This window comes from Rhipicephalus sanguineus, chromosome 8 (assembly GCF_013339695.2).
Source record: "Rhipicephalus sanguineus isolate Rsan-2018 chromosome 8, BIME_Rsan_1.4, whole genome shotgun sequence".
Lineage (NCBI taxonomy): Eukaryota > Metazoa > Arthropoda > Arachnida > Ixodida > Ixodidae > Rhipicephalus > Rhipicephalus sanguineus.
In genome coordinates this window covers 12,193,635-12,212,834 of record NC_051183.1, presented here as the reverse complement: position 1 = coordinate 12,212,834, position 19,200 = coordinate 12,193,635, and the positions used below count along the sequence as shown (strand labels likewise).

The following is a 19,200-nucleotide window of genomic DNA, read 5'->3' as shown; positions in this document are numbered from 1 at the left end:
GGAGTGAAGTGTGGCACAACTGTTTCACTAATCTGGAGACTGCGAGAGCCAGCACATGGGCGCAGTTCACAGCAGCTGCCACTGACAGACCTCTCAAACAACTCATTCTACTCTTGTCTCATCTCATAGTCTTGAACAGCCCTCTTCTTTCCTTCTCACTATTTCATCATCCTCCCTGTGCTCCGCGTTCACTTTAATCTTGTGATGTGTTCATTCTCTCGGTTACAATGAATGCTCAATGCAGGAACAGACACCTAAGGGCTGTGCTCTAAAAACAATAACAAAGTCTAGTGTGTCTGGAATTAGAGGCAAGTATGTCTAATGTTCATTTAGAGCTACCTTTAATAATGCTGTAAAACCCTTACATACCCAATCATTCATTATATCAAACAGTTCTAACATCCCCTTGAGAGTCCTGTGCAGAAGTATAGCACTGTACTATGTGTATATCAAACACGCATTCAACCTCTATGTTCAGTGTATCAAATGCTGTGCCACCTTACATGCCTGCAAGTGCACTTCTCCAAACTGGTCCATGATCACTTCATGCGTGGTCATGAATGTTTATGCCCACTATATAGCACTATTTTGGCAGATGCTGTCAAAAAAATGGACTGGATCTGAAGGATGCTGTATCCTGTGGTGGGAAAATGGGGATGGTGTGCGTCCTGATGGCTTGCTCAGCAAAGATTTATGCTGGATAATGATGTATTTCCTTTAAACAAGCTTCACTGCAACATAGATGTGGTTGGTGAAGAATTTAGAAGAACTTGTTGCTGGGCTAGTTGGTACATAAGTTTGAGGACAAAGTTTAGATGCCTAAGCACCTCTAGAAGAAGGACAAAGCACAACTACATGCTACACTACACACGTGCAAATGCAAGCATGTAGGATGCTAACAGTCAAAAGAACTAAGTAATGTGCAGTGAAGCATGCCAGCTGCTGTCGTCCTTGATTGGAAAGAGAACCACTGTACTACTTTAAGCATGCTTTCTTGTCCAACAAACTCATTCCAAATTAAAGTTTGTATGAAAAGTACTTGTTTAAACTTTTGTGCGATCCCCTTCGAGTTTCATTTGTCTGGGTTTGTCGGGTATATTCCTTGTCTATCGGAGCTACAACATGTGTGTGTGCGTGTGCATGTGTGTCTGACCGTGAGTGATAGTGTAAGCAGTCCAATGGGTTGCTTCTTGACCAACTTACCCAACAAAACAGTTTGCCAAGTCAAATTAAAAGTGTTGATTTCGTTTTTTTTTATTTCAATTAATCTTAGGATCTGCGAGGTCTTGAAGAGAGGTACCTGGTCATAGAGAAGGAGCTTGAAGAGCGACGGAAAGCATTTGAATCTGAGCAGGAAGAAGCTGAAAATGACAATGTCTACCTGAAACAGGTCAGGCAGATGGAGTACCAGCACCAAGAGAAGTGAGTGAATCAGATCGCGATATCATTGCTATCATCACTTCTTTTTTTTGCGAGCTCTTGACTAGGTATCATACATGAAACATACAACATTGGCAAATAGTGGGGCGGAGGAACTCTGTGCATATGAGGGACACTAAAGTGAAACAATGAATCGGTTTAGATTAATAAATTTTACTCTGAAAACTCTAATATCAATAATTTCAACATCATAAGAAAGTAAAAAATCAAGGTCGGAGTCTCATTTTTAATTTTCACGCCGAAATCTTTGCACCTGATGTCATGGATTTCAAAGTGCATTTTTCATATTTCGGCGGCATTGGCCCAACAAAATTTCCTGAAACTTGGTATGTTAAGCCTCTGGCCCCCTCAGAGGACAACATACTTCATTTTTACCAATTAGGAATGACGTAGGTCCCATTAGACGCCGTCAAAAATCTTATGACATCATGGCAATTGGTGCAGGAACTTCTAGGCATTACCCACAATTTCTTTTTTCGCATTTTCTCGCTTACCAAGCGTCTTCTCATGGTAAGCGTGGTGATTTTGGTAATATGAAAGAGTAATTTACTAATAAGAGAAAAATCTGTTTTCTCTTTAGTGTCCCTTTAAGTCTGTGGCTCAGATAAATTTTGATTCCCAAGTCATTTCCGCAAATTTCACGAGGCAAAAATTGTTGAAAAGTTAACCCTAATTTTATGCTTTGAGGAAATATTCATTTGCTGTGTCAGAGTCTTTGTTATTTCACCACACTTTTAAATATTGTACAACAAACAATGCAGTTCACATTTGCTTATGGAAAAAGTGTTCCTGTTTCAGACTACGAGATCTAATAAGGGAGAGGGCAGAAGACATGCAGAGGCGAAACTCATGCCTGCATCAGCTGCCCTATGATAGGTTTGTTCAGGTTCTTTTATTTTCAGAGGTTGCAGTTTTCTTTTTTTCATTCATAAATAGTCAAAAATTGAGATAGCAATCAAGAACCAGAATCAAATTTTATTACTGTAAATGAGGTGACCATTATAGATCTGTATAACGAAGGGTGTCCCAGAGTCTGAGATTGAATCGGCACCTCCAAACATCAAATAGTGAATTAGCTCGTGTGAATTAGCAATAGTGAATTAACTGATCTGCCGCCAAGTTAACAGAGTGATCAGTAAGCCTCTTGAACAATAGTGCAATATTTGGCAGCTGTTTCATCAACCTCGGTATTGTTTTCTTGGAGGGTTGAAGAAGGATTATGTAGCCTTATTCTTAAGTCGGGAAAGGTTATGTGGCCAATGATTTTTATGCAGCGCCATACATGTGCTCATTAAAATATTTGTAAAGACTGAGTCAGTTTATTTTGTTGAGAGCTGAGATGTCGACCTCGTCTTGGGGTGAGACTCTTCGTCCAATATGCCACACCTTAAATCTAAGTGATTTAGGTGCACATTGAAGAACACCAGAGGGTCAAAATTTCTGGAGCCCTCCACTCGGACATCCCTCGTAATCATACTGTGGTTTCGGGACATAAAACCCCAACGATTACACTGAATCTAAGCAACTTCTGATTAAATAAACGTTTATTATCTCTCTTGTCCTGGTGAGAACTGAAATGGGATGTTGTTATTTTGCCACAAATTCTCTTCTTCGTTGTGTCCTCGGTGTCAGATAACATCGAAGTTCAAGGAATTTGAGATATGAAACTGCAAAAAATCAAGGGTTTATGCTGTTTCCTGAAATTATCTTGATTGGAAAATGGTGTGTTTTTTTTTTTTTTGCCACCAACAGCAATTCTTCCACTCTTCCTGGAAGAAGGCAAAACATCACATCTCGATCTCTGGTAAGTTGTGTGTGTGCTTGTGTTCATGCATCAAATTAATCTAACAGATAATTAGGCCAAGGAAAGCATAGGGGACATTGTCTTGAACTGTAGTGTAGTAATTGTGATGTAGATTGAAATATGTGCTCATGCATGAGAGAGAGATTGGTCGAAAGGAAAGAAAGTAAGCCTGCTGACCTCGCCATATATGTTCAGTATGTGGCTGCCAATTGAGAAATATATGATCAAGATGACTTTGCTTTGTTCTTCCTTATGGCTTTCACTCATCTTCTTTTTTACTCTTTCTTGCTTTCAGTTTGATGTCATATTCATAAATATGAGTTTTTTCAACAGTGATGACATGTTGTGAGAATTCGTCACTGTCATGTGAAGTCTTCCAGTCGATGCGACATCCACGTTATGCTCAGCAGTCTTAGCATAATCATGGCACAAACCCTCCACTACGGTGTCTCTCATAGCCTTCACTTGGAGACGTTAAACCCGATAAGCCAATTAGCCAACCATCTGGCAACCCCTTCTTTTTTTTGCAGCCCATTCTCCCAACGCACCCGTACCTGTCGTTCGAGCGAGGCACGGAAGAGTGTCCTATCAGAATATCCATTCCGTCCTACACGCTGCGAGGAAGTGGCTCCAATGCTCACATCGAATACGAAGTCAAGGTAAGAAATCACTGCGCAAAAATAGTCTTGGTTCTTTTCAGCAAAGGCAGGTGGTATGGGAAACGTGCAGCACCTACAGGTGGCGCAACAGTCCACTGCTCCAGCGCCACGAACGGCGACTTGCGGCCACTTCAGTTTCCACTCCCGCCATACAAATTGTCGTCTCTCCGTCTGCCACGCCCACATTGTATGCAAGTGCGTTTGCGCGAAGGCAACGTATTTGATAAAACAGACAGGCTTTCAGAAAGTTAGCAGTGCAGGATTCTTTTAGGGCCTCAGACAAAGAGAAAGGAAGCGTAAACCTGGAAGCATAGGCAGTCACCATCTATGTTTGTATGCATTCTTTGTCATTTTGCCTGCTTATTGTTGAGTAAACGATGACATTTGTATGACAAGTGTTAGACAACCCATTGGGATGGGCGCAAGTACAACGTACGATCGCCGAACCGCTCGCGTTGCGTTTATTAATGCTGTAGCAGTTCCGCGAAGTTTTCTGTGCTGTAGTTCAGCTCCGTTTGTTAACGTTGCTCGGGCTGCATGAGTGCTTGAGTAACTTTGTCACATGCCAGCTTTGCACGTGATATTTTAGCCCTCATGTAGCACAGTAGAACAGCGTGGCGTGGCTTTGCTTGCACGTGAAATGCTGTTAAGAGGCAAAGGCAGTGCAAGGGGAATAAATTTTTAAATTCTCGTGGTCCCAGACACATTTTGCCACGCATGTGGAGCTTCCTTACTGTTGCCATTTACAAACTGTGCAGTCTGCGAAATGCGCCGCTCTACGAATTGTGGTACAGTGGAAAAACAGCTGGTGCGTACGAGGGAGAATTGCTGGATCTGTCGATGGCATTCCGCTAATGAAATGTAGACTGCAGACTCGAGATCACTTTGCCGGCTGCCACTCGGTTCCGTCAGCACAGTAAAAATATCAGTTAACTTGCATGGAGTGTAAATTCACAGCGAACTAGCTACAGAGCGTGCCTCATAAACATGCCTGGGATCACTTGCTTTACACGGCGTATGCCATGAATCCAGCATTCCTGCTGGCCTCTGATGCACGGTCAGGGCAGAAAACTGAAAAACCTTGTTCTAGGTGGTTAGTTCCTTTAGCTGTTGGCACAGTTTACGACACAGCGATTGCAAAGCAACACCAACAACCTGACACGGCTCCGCTCATGGGTCGGCTGCTGCACGGAGCACACGAGTGGCTTCCGTTCACTCCCACATCGCGGCGCCACCGGCTCAGTGCACGTTTCCTATATGTGATAGGCATGTTGTACTATTTACACACACATGTGGTCCCACATTCATTTGGTACAGTAGAACCCCGCTGATACATTTTTGAAGTGACCGTAGGAAATAAACGTAAGAGACGGGAAACGCAAGAGCCGAAAAACCAGAAAAACAACAAAATATTTAGTGGTACAGAATTTTATTTGAATGCCTACGAGCAGCACGAAAATTGGCGCGCTCAGCCACGATCTAGTCGACGGATAGAAACGCGGAGCTGGGGACGGCCTCATCCACAGAAATGTAAGCAACGTATGTGATTTTTTTAACACCAACAGCTGTAGGCATGACAGAACTAAGCACACGCAGTCACGACCAGCGCGGCGAGTCCGACCACGAACCACGCACGACCATGCGAGCTCCAACCAGCTCGAACTCCTCCCGTCCTCCGACAAATAACGATGATGATGAGTCTACGCCAACAATGGCAGAAGTGAATGCCAATCTCGAAGGCCTTGATTTCGCGAGCAATTACGTCATAGACGCCATCTTTGCAATACGAATCTAGCAGGCGATGCTTTTGTTTGCATCAATCGAAAGATCCTGTTGCTTGCACCTCTCATGCGGTTAATGTTACGGTCAAACCAGGCCAAGCTGCGTGACAATGCACCAATAACCGCTCTCTTCGGTAGTCACTCGGCCGGCTCCGTGCGCACTTCGCGACGTATCATACGGGAACGGTCCGACAGTTACGACGTAACAGCGGGGTTCCCAATACATTGTATCCTATGGGAGCTATGCCGGGACCGGCGGAAAACAACGTAACAGCCGGGAAAACGCAGCAGTGAGGAACGTAACAGCGGAGTTCTACTGTACTTCCCCCATTCTGCCCATGGTTGACTACCTTTTATCTTTACAGTGCAAGGTTACACATGGGCTTAACTTATTGACCTTTTATTGAAGTATGTCTTTCTGGTAGAGTCTATCATGTTTATTATTTTGTCCTTTCCTGTTTTCACACCTTTATACTACGTACAATAATTAATGCAAAATCTGCAAAAAGAAAGTTGATAGAAATGAATTTCAGACAAATCTATCAGGGGCTGCATTATTATGGTGCCTAAGTGCAGAAATGTATGTATGTCGAACTGTGGATGTATGTTAGAGAAACCCAGGGGGTCAAAAATGTGGAGCAGACCTCCGTCCTCTCGTTATACCATCTCCGATAGCCACCACTTTGTAGCTGAAAGACTTGATCATTGAACTTTTCTATTCTGTAACTGTGTGCCTCTGTCTCTTTCCCAGGTGGTGGTCATGGACGACAGCTGGACCTTGTATCGGCGATACAAGCGGTTTCGAGAGCTCCATGACTACATGAAGTTGAAGTATGGACACAAGGTGAGACTGCATGAGAAAGCAGGCATTGTCTATCATTTACAGCAACTTTAGCGTAGTTCATGAATAGCAGGTCATGAATTGCATGGTACTTGGCTTGACAACAGGGTGGTCACACTTGCAGATGTGAATGTTGGTCACTCCAGGTCATTGCTTGGTCACCGGTCAACGTCGATCGTGTGACCGTGTGGAGAGGTCAGCTGTCGCTGTGACCTCTCCTGTCTTGCTGATATGAGTGGGCCTTAAACCGTATGATTTGCTTACAACTTCATATTGACCAACGTAAAATGGTTTCTTTGCTGTGGCCTGCTACACATCAACAAATGCAATTCCCCTTTATTTTACTGCAACTTCAATTATATGGACACTCCAGACACATTTTTTCCATTGCAGTGGAGTTTCGTATGAAGTCCAAGGGTGATAACATCGCCCCGGGCATCGTATGTTCTATGTGCGAGTGAAAGAGTGCGGAGGCAGCCGATAATCATGACTCAAGAGGAGTGGAAACGTGCCGGCCCTCTCCCATCATGTGAAAGGCCCATAGGAAGGAGGGGGGGGAGCTGCATGGCTCTGGCAAGAACTGCGTACTTTGAGCGGCCAAGCGTGCTCGCGTATGCCCTATCTTGACAGGGATCAGCACACTGCTCATATCTTTGTATGTGCTATGTTCTCACCGCTCAGTTTGCATTGAAGCAATTGACAGCATGAAGATTGCTTCGCTCATTGCAGTGGTCACTTTTCCTTAAGCCAGAGTCTTGTTTGGTTATGCCAGGTCGGAGCTGCTAGCCTTACTTCATATCACAGTCCAATTTGTTTCTGTCGCATTCATTGCTTCGCCCTCACACCGAAACTGTGACTTTATTTAAGAATCATCTCTTTGTTTTAATTCTGTGGCAGGTGACGCTACCGTACTTCCCCCCAAAGCTGCTCTTCGGGAACAAGTCGCAGCGGTTGGTGGAGGAACGTCGCAAGCTGCTGGAGGTTTACCTGATCGAGCTCGTCAACAGCTGTCGCCGCGACCTCTCCTGTCCTCTGCACCGAACAGTGCAGGGCCTCTGCAAACAGCACATGTGGGAGTTTGCACCGTTCTTCCGCAAAGGATGCTTCGAGACGAGCAAGCACAGCACCGGCTGAAGACACTGCATCACCTGGGAGAAACCTTCACCCGCTGCTGTGTGTTTCGTGGGACAGCATCAGTTGCACTATGCCTTGCAATGTGATTTTGAAGTTGAGATAGTGAGCCTTTTTCCACAGCGTGTAGGTAAAAGCTCGAAAAGTAGAGATGTTCAAATACCGTAGTTTTTAATGACTGATGGCATCGTTTGTCATGCAAAGCAAACCTCGCTCATGGTTCATCCTTGTGATAGCTCATATCTGAGTGCTGTGCTTCCACACAACGTTGGCCTCCAAGCCTCACAGTGATATGGCATTGAGTTTGTTGGTACGAGCATTCTTTTGCCAGGGGAAACCAACTGTCAAGTTACAGCACACATTCACTCACTGAAGTTATTTGTTAAAGGTTCTCGCTGGAAGGAGCCTTACAGCAAGTTGTGGCCTAGACACTGTAACCACGAAATTGATGCTTGTAGCGACAACATGCCCATTAGCGGGCGGATTGGTGCGCCATCTGTGACCTTTCTGTTGCGTTGAGAAATCCTTGTGCAATGAGTGGGAGGTGTGTTTATGCCCAGCCTTGCAAAAGTCACGCCTGTTCCTAAATGCTGTCAACCTTGAGGCCAACTATGCAAAGGCAGCAGGAAGTGATGTCACGAGGCTTTTCTGGTGGCCAAGGACTAGCTGCTTTTCCAAGAGCCGAACTTTCGTTGCACGTATACTCACTTGACAAAGTATGATCTAGTGCACCTTCTTTATAGGCCACTTTGGTGCATCTGCTTTCATGAAGCAATAGTTGTGGTGCTTTTTTCTTGCTGTAGCTCTGGAAAACAGTTCTGTCGCTGTGTTGGCTTTCAGTGGAAATTAAGGTAGTAGTGTCCGCCTGTGCAGCGTTACTGGTAAATCAGGCATTGCTTGTTGCACCATTGCAACGCTGGTATCAAACACCACAAAAATGATCTTGTGCATGCCGCAAAAGGCACAAAGCAGCTCTCACATGCACATCATTCGTGTTGGAAAAGGCTGTGGGTGACATTCAGGAGCAAAGTTAGCTGCTACACGTCCTTTATTAGACATGCGTGATCTGAATATTGTGAAAGACCTTCTGAGCAAGTTGTCATACACAATATGAGTGCAAATATTAGCCATTGCAATATTTTTCTCTTAAAGCTGTTATCTAGTTTTTCTTGCCTTGACATGGTGGCAGCTTGAAAGCAAAGCTTGTATAATGCACCTAACTATCTAATCTGACTTTATTTAACTCTTATTCTAGGTTTTACATTTGTCTATTTCGTTCATGAGAAATTTGTTTTAGAGCATGCTGAAAGCCAGACAGATTTTCCTTCTAGCTTCCATGGGAATTCTCTATTGTCTTATTTGTATAGATATTTTTAGCTTTCCAAGAGCTTATACAGTGTTCCATTATAGGATATTTTGAGGTGTGCCCTTTATTTTACAGCTTTGTATTTCTGAGTCAGGCCCGCTGCAATGCCTTTGTAGAAATTTTTTTTGTAGGTTTCTGCACAGATTTCTTGTATACTCGATTAATCCTTGTCCCCTGCATTCTTGTTCACTTTTGAATGTATCATACGCTTTTTAATATTTACTTGTGCTTCGCTATGTGATTATATGAGAAGACGTCGGCACAAAGACTTTTGGTGCGCACAATGAATTCCTTCACAGTTATTATATGCACTGTAGCATGGGAGGCTTATTTGACTGGTTCACTAGCTGCCAGAAGCGAGAGTTGTAAGCTCATATGCACCGAGGAACGCACTAAAGCATGTTGCTATCATGTGACAGCTCAAAACACATTCATGTGGAATCCTGATCTCGTACATCACGTAGAGCTTGGCACTGATTACGGCGATCTTTTAGTTTTTTCACGCCTTTCTGTATCTCTGACCTAAAGCACTCCCTTATCATGCATGAAAGAGAATTAGTTCAACACCGTCAAGATATTTATCTCTCATACTTTCATCCACAAATGCTGCAGGTTCTTCGAAGTAGACTTTAAAAAGGAGTGTAAAGCAACTTCGACGAGCTTAACCCATTTGCAAATATACTTGGTTTTATAGCTATGGTATAAAATAGCGTACTGTATTGTATCAAAGTGTGAGGCTGTTGTGCCAGGCCACATTTTAGTCATTTTTCTTTTATTAAATCTGCAACGCAAGCGTCTTCGTTGGAAGATTTATATAGTCATCGAGTGACATGCTCACGGTTTTATGAGACTGCAGAGCTGCATAATGAATTAGGTGCTGAAGGTGCCCGCTGAAAATCGTTTCCAATGCATAGTCAAAACTTCAGTGCATGCATTTAGAAAGCCACCATAAAATGTAATGTTGTGGAGTAAGTCAAAAAGCTTTTCTTTTGCTTTCGGTATTTTAAAGGAAACTAGCAAAATGTCACACACAGCCTACCTCGCGCCAATCGTGTTATGGAACTTTCATTGCATTGTAACGTTTGGTTGACTTGGCGCGACATACAGAGTGCTGCATGCATGTTTCCATTGGCATAACTTTTATCGTGTATTTGTTGGGGTGCACAGACATTTCTGTATGCCGCATACCTGCCTTCTGAGGCTTGTCACTAGTATGTGACGCTTGCTTGCATGTCGCGACTTATATCTGCTCTCTTGAGACATTCGTCTAGAACATTCTTGTGGACCTTTGCTTGGTCACCGAACTGTATTGTGAGCATTGATCTGTCCATCATTGATGTTGGCTTTGGTGATACTAAACATACGGCCATTCTCAGTTTCGTGGGCAAGGAACGACACTGGACAGTGGGGTCTGCATCCTCCTGAGAAGTAAACGCACAAAAATCTGCTCATTCCAGCATTTTCTCGACAATGTGTTTTGTTTGAAGTGTTATCGGTGACGCCTTTTCTGTGTACTGTACGTGCGTCAATTTGTGTACAACGTATATGCATGTGTTTCGTTTATATTTATACTGAAAAGGCGCTTTTTTTTGCTTGTGTACATTTGTGTTCTTGTCAGCGCGCACACGTGAAGAGAAGCTTCATTTAACATAAGATCTTCACCACCGAAGACATGTTTCAATTTAGTGTTAGCCGCTAGCTGTTTATTTAGCTAGTGGTACTTTTCCAGCTAAAGTTTGACTGGTTAATAAGTAACCACACTTGACCAAGCTGCTACTATTTGTGAATGGTGAGCACTTATAAGATGGGAAATTTATTCCCTTTCAAGTGGGATTTTGTAAGTTTGTTAAATTTGTTCTTAGAGCTGCCATGAAAAACTGTAGCTCGTTCTTGTTTATAATCTGGAGTAATACTGAATTGTTTGTAATCACTTAGTGAGTTTGATCAGTGTGCACGGTTTGCTAATGTTTTGACACATACACATTTTGGCTTTTGGTATCCTTGTGCATCAGACTGTTTAGATCTTAATGTGTTTTGCAGCACTTGCATTGCTTGAGTGCAGATATGTTGAGATGTTGTACCTGACAATTATTTCACACCTCAGCATTCTGGGTTGACTTTCACTTCGACTTTGAATAGGGACAGAGCATGGTGATAACATATCCGCATTTGAAGTGATGCTATATGGTCTCAAGTGGCTTCGGTTTCAATGGCAATACACTGCTACCACTCGTTCTCTGCATGCTTTTGACACTGCAGAGACGCCCGCGAACGTCAGTATTCAAAGGATTCTCGTTTTTTGTTTTGTTGTTTAAGCACGATTGCAATTTTAGCATTTGTAAGAAGCAAATTTGTTTAGTTGCTGATTAATATACCACCTCACCCCACCTCACTGTCGTACCTACTAACCACTAGGTGCACACATGGTCTGCATAGGTAGTGCGTTAAAGTTGCTGAAGAAACTGGACAGTTGCCAGACATGTGGCTTTGCCACGATGGTTTTAGTGGTGTATCACTACTGAAGCAATGAAATTGTAAGCAATTTAGCTGTAGTGAATATCGTGGCAGCTGGCATTTGGGTGCTTGGCGTTGCTGCTGTTCTTTTAGTTGCTGACGATTTTTTTTTTGCAGTAGTATACCCGTGATTGCAGAATTACATATTTTTCTTGGAATGAGTCTATGATGAACGAAGGGAAGATCAGTTTATCTAAATCGTTCTTGCATTAGCACATGTGGTGCATGCAATGACAGTGTGAATGATGTATAGCTGTGGGTGACCCATCAAATTTTGCCACACTATCGTGTCATGATGGTATCGAATTTGGTGTAACATCTTTTGACGTACTTGATTTCCTGCGTCTTGTATGAACAGCACCGTTTTTGTAAAATGCTATTATAAGACAGTCCTAGCATTGTACTTGACATTTATTTATGTTTAAAACAATTGCAGTTAGGACGTTGTCTGTGGCAGCAATATCATGATGTAACAATATCTACACTACACTGTGTGCCTGCTAGTTTTGTTTAATCAAAGGTATGTGCCTTACTACCACGTCTTAGCCAATGCTGAAAACATTTGTGATGAGCAATTCTAGTGATGCTGTGAGAGCAGTGTGTCTTGAGATGTGCGAGTGTAAAATTAAATGCCTTCTAGGATTTCACATTCTTTTGAAGAAGATTGCAAGTGCACAGTGCTGCGTTAACACTGACTTTAGAGATTGATTGTTAGTCACATGCATCAGTAGCTATTTCACTCATGGTATCTGTACATAAACATGCCTCCATGTTGTATGTGTTGACAACTTGACTTGGCTCTCTTTTTGGGACTATGGCAAACCGCTCACAATCCAAATGAACGAGATTAATGCTAGGGCTGGTTCCATCACAAGGTTCCATGCACGCAGGAAATGGGCGAGAAATCATTTCACAAGTTGCACACGTCTACACCAGCAGCGTTATTTGTCATCAACTTGTTCCTCGTGCACAAAAGAAAAATGTGAGGTTATCGCAATATTAGTGTGTCTGCCTTGGCACTGGTACCCTAGCAGCACCAACTGTTCACGCAATGTGTTCGTGGTGTTGATAACATTGCCCTAATGTCCTAAATGTTGCCTCAACGTTATGGCAACAATGCGTGCTACTGGGTAGTTGCATGCACATAATTTGTCTTGTGTAAGCAGAGAGCTCCCGCCTGGCGTTTGCATATTTTTAATCTAATCTAACAGCTATAAACATTTAATGGTGGCATTTAATGTTGCTGTTTCCACAGAGCCTCTGACAACAATTGCTAGAAGGCCAGAATTATCGTACTAGTGTCTACAGGAGCTTCAATTATGACAACTCAGCCAGCTTGGGAATTAGGGTTAATATGCATATCTATCAGACTAAATTTCGTCCATTTGATTCATACGGTTTTGCGAGTTTGCAAAATTTATGCCTTTCTATGAAACATCCTGTTGTAAAATGTAACATTTCACGAAGATACAACATGCACCAACTTACTGTCCTCGTGTCTTCGGAAGGGTATGCACGAAGATCAGGCAAATTTATGTGCTACCCAAAATTCCAGTTGCAGCTGCAGCGCAACTGCAATGCAGTTTTCTCTAGTAATTTACATTTAAAAGACCTATAGCTGTTTTCTACGAAAGTGTGCGAAAGCTACTGTCTACCATAATTGTCAAGTTACAGTGCTTAAGACGAGGACAGAGGCAGACTATGACGACACAAGCACTGACTTGCAACTCAAATTTTATTTGAAGAAACACCGTGATATGTGCAAATGCTGACTTGGCTGTGACAAAGTCACCATACAGGCACAGCAGAAGCCATTGAGGTGATAAACGAGCCAATACACATTATATGAGCGTGTCTGTCATAACCAATTATGAATTACCTCCAACTTGCCAAAGTTTCACGTCTACCAGTCCAGAGTATGCAAAAGGCGTTGGGATTGGCATAACCTTAGAGGTACGCTTGGCTCATGACCTTATCAACAGGATAACTTGTGTGCACAAAGTTTTCTCACATGTTAATGTTCAAAGAAGTGTCACTGGATGCCATTGTTGTTCACATCTGCATCTTGTATTCTAGCATTGCAACAATGTTCAAGCCTACATTTTTAGTGTGTGCACGTAACAGTATCTACATGCCAGGGGCACATTTTCTATAGGTTCACTGTAAATTCTATTAGGTTCCGCAGGTTGCTCAACATGTCATCTTTTTCACGGTCGAGGCTGCATGGAAATTGTGTGCGGTGGAGTTCTCTGTATGATCTGAGCCAATTTATCACAAATGCATTTCTGTTGGCTGTTTCTTTACAGAATGGCCAATAAATGTTCCTTCATTGTTACGATGTGTGTCTGCTTCACTTAAACTTCTTCTGCTTAAAATTCAGATTTTTTACTAGTGTCAAGTCTTACGCAAAAATTTTAAAATCTTTGTTGTTAGTATGATTGATGCTGAAGATGTGTTAACATACGTAATCGTCTCTGCTTACTTTGAATATGAAGTCTTTGTCTTGAGTCAGCACTTACACAGCAGGGCTAAGTGACCTGTAATGTTGTAGACCAGAAGCACGTTCAGTGCAGGTCTATATTCCATAGGTCGGTAAAAAATGTGGAGCTCACTCAGACTCACTCATGAAATATATTTTGCCCTTTGGACTCACTCGGACTCATACTCGCCAAAATTTTCCTCAACCGGACTCACTCGGACTCAGACTCACTAAATTTTTTTCGCGACCGAGCTCGCTCGGACTCAAGCTCGCCGATATATTACTCACTTGGACTCACTCACGGCTCAACCTGAGTCTGAGTGAGTCGACTCATGAGTTCATAGGCATATGATTAGCTTTTCTTTACCATGGTGCCAATGCTCTTTAACGCCAACATCTCGCATAATCGCTGCTCTACTTGGCACCTTTTGATCTCATACTTTCAAATGCAACTTATCAGTGGTTGCTATCCAGTAAGAACATTTTATTGTAAGAGATGATTCGCACGATATAATTTTATCAAGTACTTCCCGTAGTTTTCGCCGTCCGTAACTCACGCCTCTGATCAATAAATATTGAGCTCGCATATGAACGCTAGTGCATTGAATTATGTGTGAGTAGACGTGAGTATAAACATGAGCCGACGTTAGGCTGATATTAGTGCCGAAGTTAAGTAGATAGCAGTCCCATAGGTCGGCAAAAAATGTGGAGCTCACTCAGACTCACTTATTAAATGTATATTGCGCTTAGGGCTCACTCGGACTCAGACTCTCCAAACTTTTCCTTAACCGGACTCACTCAGACTCTGTAAAATTTTGCACAACAGGGCTCACTCGGACTCTCCAAAATATTACTCACCCGGACTCGCGGGTTGATCTGAGTCCGAGTGAGCCAACTCATGAGTGAGTTTGCCGACCTATGCTATATTCCGAGTCGGAGTAAACGCCGTAATATGTTGCTTTCAGGGCGCGCTACATGGGGAGCGGTGAGCAAGCGTGTTGCTACGGTCATTGGACACGCAAAATTCTGTCACACTAAGCGACAGTGTCGCTGAAAGTGATATAATTCCGAAATGCGGCCTTGGATGGAGGTAAGAAAACACAAAGCAGAAGAGTGGAAATGGGTGCCAGCAAGTAGCATTCATGGCAAAAAGTTCAAAGCAATGTAGAATATTTAATAAATGTTGGGGTTTTATGTCCCAAAACCACGATATGATTATAAGAGACTCCATTGTGGAGGGCTCTGGAAATTTTGCCCATCTGGTGTTCTTCAACATGCACCTAAATCTAAGTACATGCGCCTCTAGCATTTTGCCTCCACCAAAATATGGCCACCGTGGCCGGGAGATGTGGAATGTTTGAAAGAAGTTCAAGGTAAATGCATATTTTCATTCAATATCAGTGGAATACCTGCATTTTCTACCATTTTGTTGCGTTGGCACCTTTAAAGGTAAATCTTCAAAAAAAAAAGGTGGGTTAAAGTGGTCCTGCGGTCCCAGCCACAGGAACAATGCAGATGAGACCGCAGCGCCAGAACATACAGCCCAGCGGGCAGAAGAAGCAATATTTGGCCGTTACCAGCCAAGAGGCGAACGCGACGCGTGAGTTTCCCGCATCTGGCGTACGCCCGATTGGGTGGGAAAAGGCCGAACACGGCAGGCCAGAAGCGCGCGCTCCATAACGGCAGCGGGATGGACGCGCGTCTCATTTTCTTAGTACACCTAGCGGGCGATATCAGCGACACTGGGTCGTTACGTGGAGCGCCCTCTGGTCAGTGCACGATCCGCCATAGAACTATGGAGAGAACAGCTGTAAACAAAAGCTGCCGAGCCATCGTAACATTTATTTGCATGCTTCAGGCACATTAATTTACATAAAATTTATTTATGCACCTGTCCTCTGCGCAGCATGGAAATAAGATATATCGTTTACGGGGGAACGCTTCACGGAAAACAGCTTACGAATTCACGGAGCATTTTATTCGCTGCCTCGTCTTTTGTAAATCAGATAAACGAACAATCTTGACGTTGAGTGTGAAGATTCGGTGGCTCGATAGCTCGATTATGGTGGCTAGCTCGATGCCAGCGCCCAAGAAGAGGGCAACCATCTTAGAAGAGGGTAACTGCATGCATACCTCTAGTGCATGTTACAATCATCACAATCACGTGCCCTACAGCAGCCAATGGCATGGCGCGACTTTCCTCGTCGCAAGCGGCCGCGTTCGTCTATGTCGGAGCACATGGTGCGCGTGTGCACTGTGCCGTCAGTCATATGGGACGTTGAATATGTCAATCTGCGAACTGATCGCGGGCTTTCTAAGGTTCTCACCCAAATGAGCAGCCATCGCGTTCCCAGCGACGCCTTCGACACACCAGAGCCCTGCGTCGGTTAGAGCGAAATGGCCCGCAAGAAAGGCGAAACCGTGAAGCCTTCGCCGGTTCAATCGGCTCAGCATGTGCTCGACCGGCTGAATGGTAAGCTTAGTTTTCCTTTTCGTTACCCACGCTCTGTATGCATCCATGACGAAGTGTTTCAAGCGTTTCATGTGACTGCTATGTAGACGCATAGTGGAGTGAAGCATGGAAGTGTTCATGTTTTGGAGCGATGTTTACTCGCCAACGCGTTTCATGTCTACCCTCTCGTAGCGTAGCCCGACGAATAGCCGTTGGCGGAATTTTGTCGGTCATTTCCCATTTAGCGCTTCTTGTTTCTTTATAATAAAGCGAGCATGCACGAAGTTCGGTGAAGTGCCTTTACTTGCGATCGACCGTTGCGGTTCTGTCAGAAAGCGATGGAACTTTACATTGATTGCTCGCTTGAAGTAACCGCACACCAGAATGTAAGGCTTTGGTAGCAGATCTCGCACTTTTAGCACGCGGACATGCGTTTCGTGTCAGCGAAACTTCGTTACGTTGCGTTCTGTCGCCACATTATAATACCACATTTTTTTAACTGTTGGGTGTTATAATCAGACGTTGAACATGGAATGTTGTTCGAGCCGGCGTTTCGACAAGAGTACTTGTACTCGTGAGAACAGCAACTTCGTTCCTTAGCGGCGTTTCTGTATACGCTTAGCTCACTCACCCTCACCCCAAAGAGAGAGGAGGAAAACAAGCATAGTCACCACGACCTAGACAAACAAGAACGCTGCTAAGGAAAACAGTTGGTGCTTTGACAAACACTAAACCCTTTGCTGAAACATTGGCTCTGGCAGCATTCCTTCATCAATTACTTTTCATTACTTCAAGTCTCAATCATCCCATAGTCGAATAAGCACGGACAAGGACAGAGGACTAGCGCTGTTTCTGGTCATGTGACCTTACAGTGCTAGTCCTGTGTACTTACTTGCTCATGTTTATATTGCCTTGCTTTTAACTATGAATACATGCCAACTGGCTCCAGTCAGACACTGTTAGATCTATCTTCCCCTGATTATCTGTCATAGGTCGACATTGTGAGTGGTGCACATTTCTGTATTTTGCTGGCTCACCACTAGCAAGGATCTCTTATGTTCCAATGATGGAACCGTCTAATGAACTAAGTATGTGCAGCGCAAAGAAACGAGGACAAGAGGAGACACATAAACAACACAGACTGGCACTGTGTCGCTTATGTATCTTCTCTTGTCCTCGTTTCTTTGCACTGCACATACTCAGTATATATAAAGACATCTACCAACCAGCCCATCAATGGATTCTACTTGAACGATAGTCTAATGAAACCAACAGACAACGGAGCTAAGGAAGGTATAGGGGACATTACTTGTATGTTTTAACTGTAGTCTAGCAACTATGACACAAATGGGAAGGAATTAAACTGGATAAAAAAATCAACTTGCCGCAGGTAGGGACCGAACCTACAACCTTTGGATAACGCATCAGACGCATTATGTGAAGGTTGTAGGATCGGTCCCTACCTGTGACAAGTTGATTTTTCATCCACTTTAGTTCCTTTTCATTTGTGCCATAATTACTATACAACAGTTAAAACATACAAGTAATGTCCCCCATATTTTCCTTAGCTTCATGGTCTGTTGGTTTCATTAGGGTGTGTCTAACAAAAGAAACATGCCCTCAATCAATCCCTCCCACTCTTTCGTTCAGTGATGAAACAGTGGGTGTTTTATAGGTCATCCTTCAGTGACTGTGTTATCTTTGTCGTTATCTAGATTTTCTGGTAAGGAATCCCAGCAGCAGCCTGCTCGGAGAGCTCTATCAGACACTGGTCAGCTCTGATGGCGTGGAGCAAGTGGCCGCCATAAAAAAGGTATTGTTTCGTCTTGTACGAAACCTTGCTGTGCTCATAGAGAGAAGCGTCATGTTTAAAGCACAGCTGACCGAGATTTTCAACTTCCAGATTGAACAAGAACTCCAGCAGTGCAAGGATGTAGTCCTTCAGGAACTAACCGTGGAGGTTCTGTCCAACGTTGTCATCACGGCTAGCCATGGGCAACACGTCAAAAAGGCTGCGTTCAGGTGTGCATCCTTGTTTTTGCTTTGCAGATTGCATTTTTGAGTAGTGACAGTGCAGATAAGGCACTCAAGCAAATGGCATAAAGTAGTAATGACCCAACAATTTTAAATCTTGTTTTTTCTGTTGCAATAAGTAGCTAACAACCCACTTGTCACAACTGCAAACCTCGTTTGCTCAGACACAATGATCAATTATTTGGAGACTGTTTTATGGCACCCATTCGCAGTTTCAGTTTCAAAGAGCACTGAGGGAGGCGGGACCCAGAATCGTTTTCATGTAAACATAGCTGGCTACGTGAGCACACAAAACCGCATTCACATGAGCACTGCGCTGACAACTCTTTTCAATGAAGGCTCCCTGAGTGCTGCTATAATCCCTTCTGGGATGTTGTAAATGTGTGTGAACCCCCAAACATGCACTGAGGAGGCAAGGGTGTCAGCCTTTGTACTAACATGCAAGTCCATAAAGGAGGTGATCCCTCTTTCCGTTGAAAGGGTCTGCTAGGAGAGAGCATTCGTAAGGATCATGGCACCCAACACAAACTCGTGGTGCAGGTGGTTGTCAGTACTTAACATTAAAACCAAGTCGATGTTGTGAGGTGGGGCGTTTCACATGCAGTTGTACAACAAGCAATTTAAACTTGATTTTAAATATGCTATAGGCTATATTATCCGTTGCTATTTTGTAGATGATGTCCACACTCATTTATCCCG

The 19,200-nt window shown here is 43.5% G+C and overlaps 2 protein-coding genes across 4 annotated transcripts in view; both read left to right on the top strand.

Annotated features, from left to right (window-relative positions):
* Positions 1 to 13,871, top strand: part of LOC119401391 (kinesin-like protein KIF16B) — a 61,640-nt gene extending 47,769 nt beyond the window's left edge. For 2 of the 3 annotated variants that reach the window (XM_037668146.2, XM_037668145.2), the window contains 6 exons: positions 1,274 to 1,422; positions 2,239 to 2,316; positions 3,193 to 3,244; positions 3,775 to 3,903; positions 6,436 to 6,528; positions 7,423 to 13,871. In XM_037668146.2, the coding sequence (XP_037524074.1) occupies positions 1,274 to 1,422; positions 2,239 to 2,316; positions 3,193 to 3,244; positions 3,775 to 3,903; positions 6,436 to 6,528; positions 7,423 to 7,659 (738 nt within the window). In that variant the 3' untranslated portion in view covers positions 7,660 to 13,871. The remainder of the gene's footprint in view (positions 1 to 1,273; positions 1,423 to 2,238; positions 2,317 to 3,192; positions 3,245 to 3,774; positions 3,904 to 6,435; positions 6,529 to 7,422) is intronic. The other variant, XM_037668147.2, reaches the window with a different exon arrangement.
* A 2,367-nt stretch (positions 13,872 to 16,238) lies between these two features.
* LOC119401390 (thyroid adenoma-associated protein homolog) overlaps positions 16,239 to 19,200 on the top strand; it is an 84,834-nt gene continuing 81,872 nt past the window's right edge. Inside the window, exons 1-3 of the mRNA XM_037668144.2 lie at positions 16,239 to 16,488; positions 18,183 to 18,280; positions 18,371 to 18,489. Coding sequence (XP_037524072.1) covers positions 16,413 to 16,488; positions 18,183 to 18,280; positions 18,371 to 18,489 — 293 coding nt within the window. The 5' untranslated portion in view covers positions 16,239 to 16,412. The remainder of the gene's footprint in view (positions 16,489 to 18,182; positions 18,281 to 18,370; positions 18,490 to 19,200) is intronic.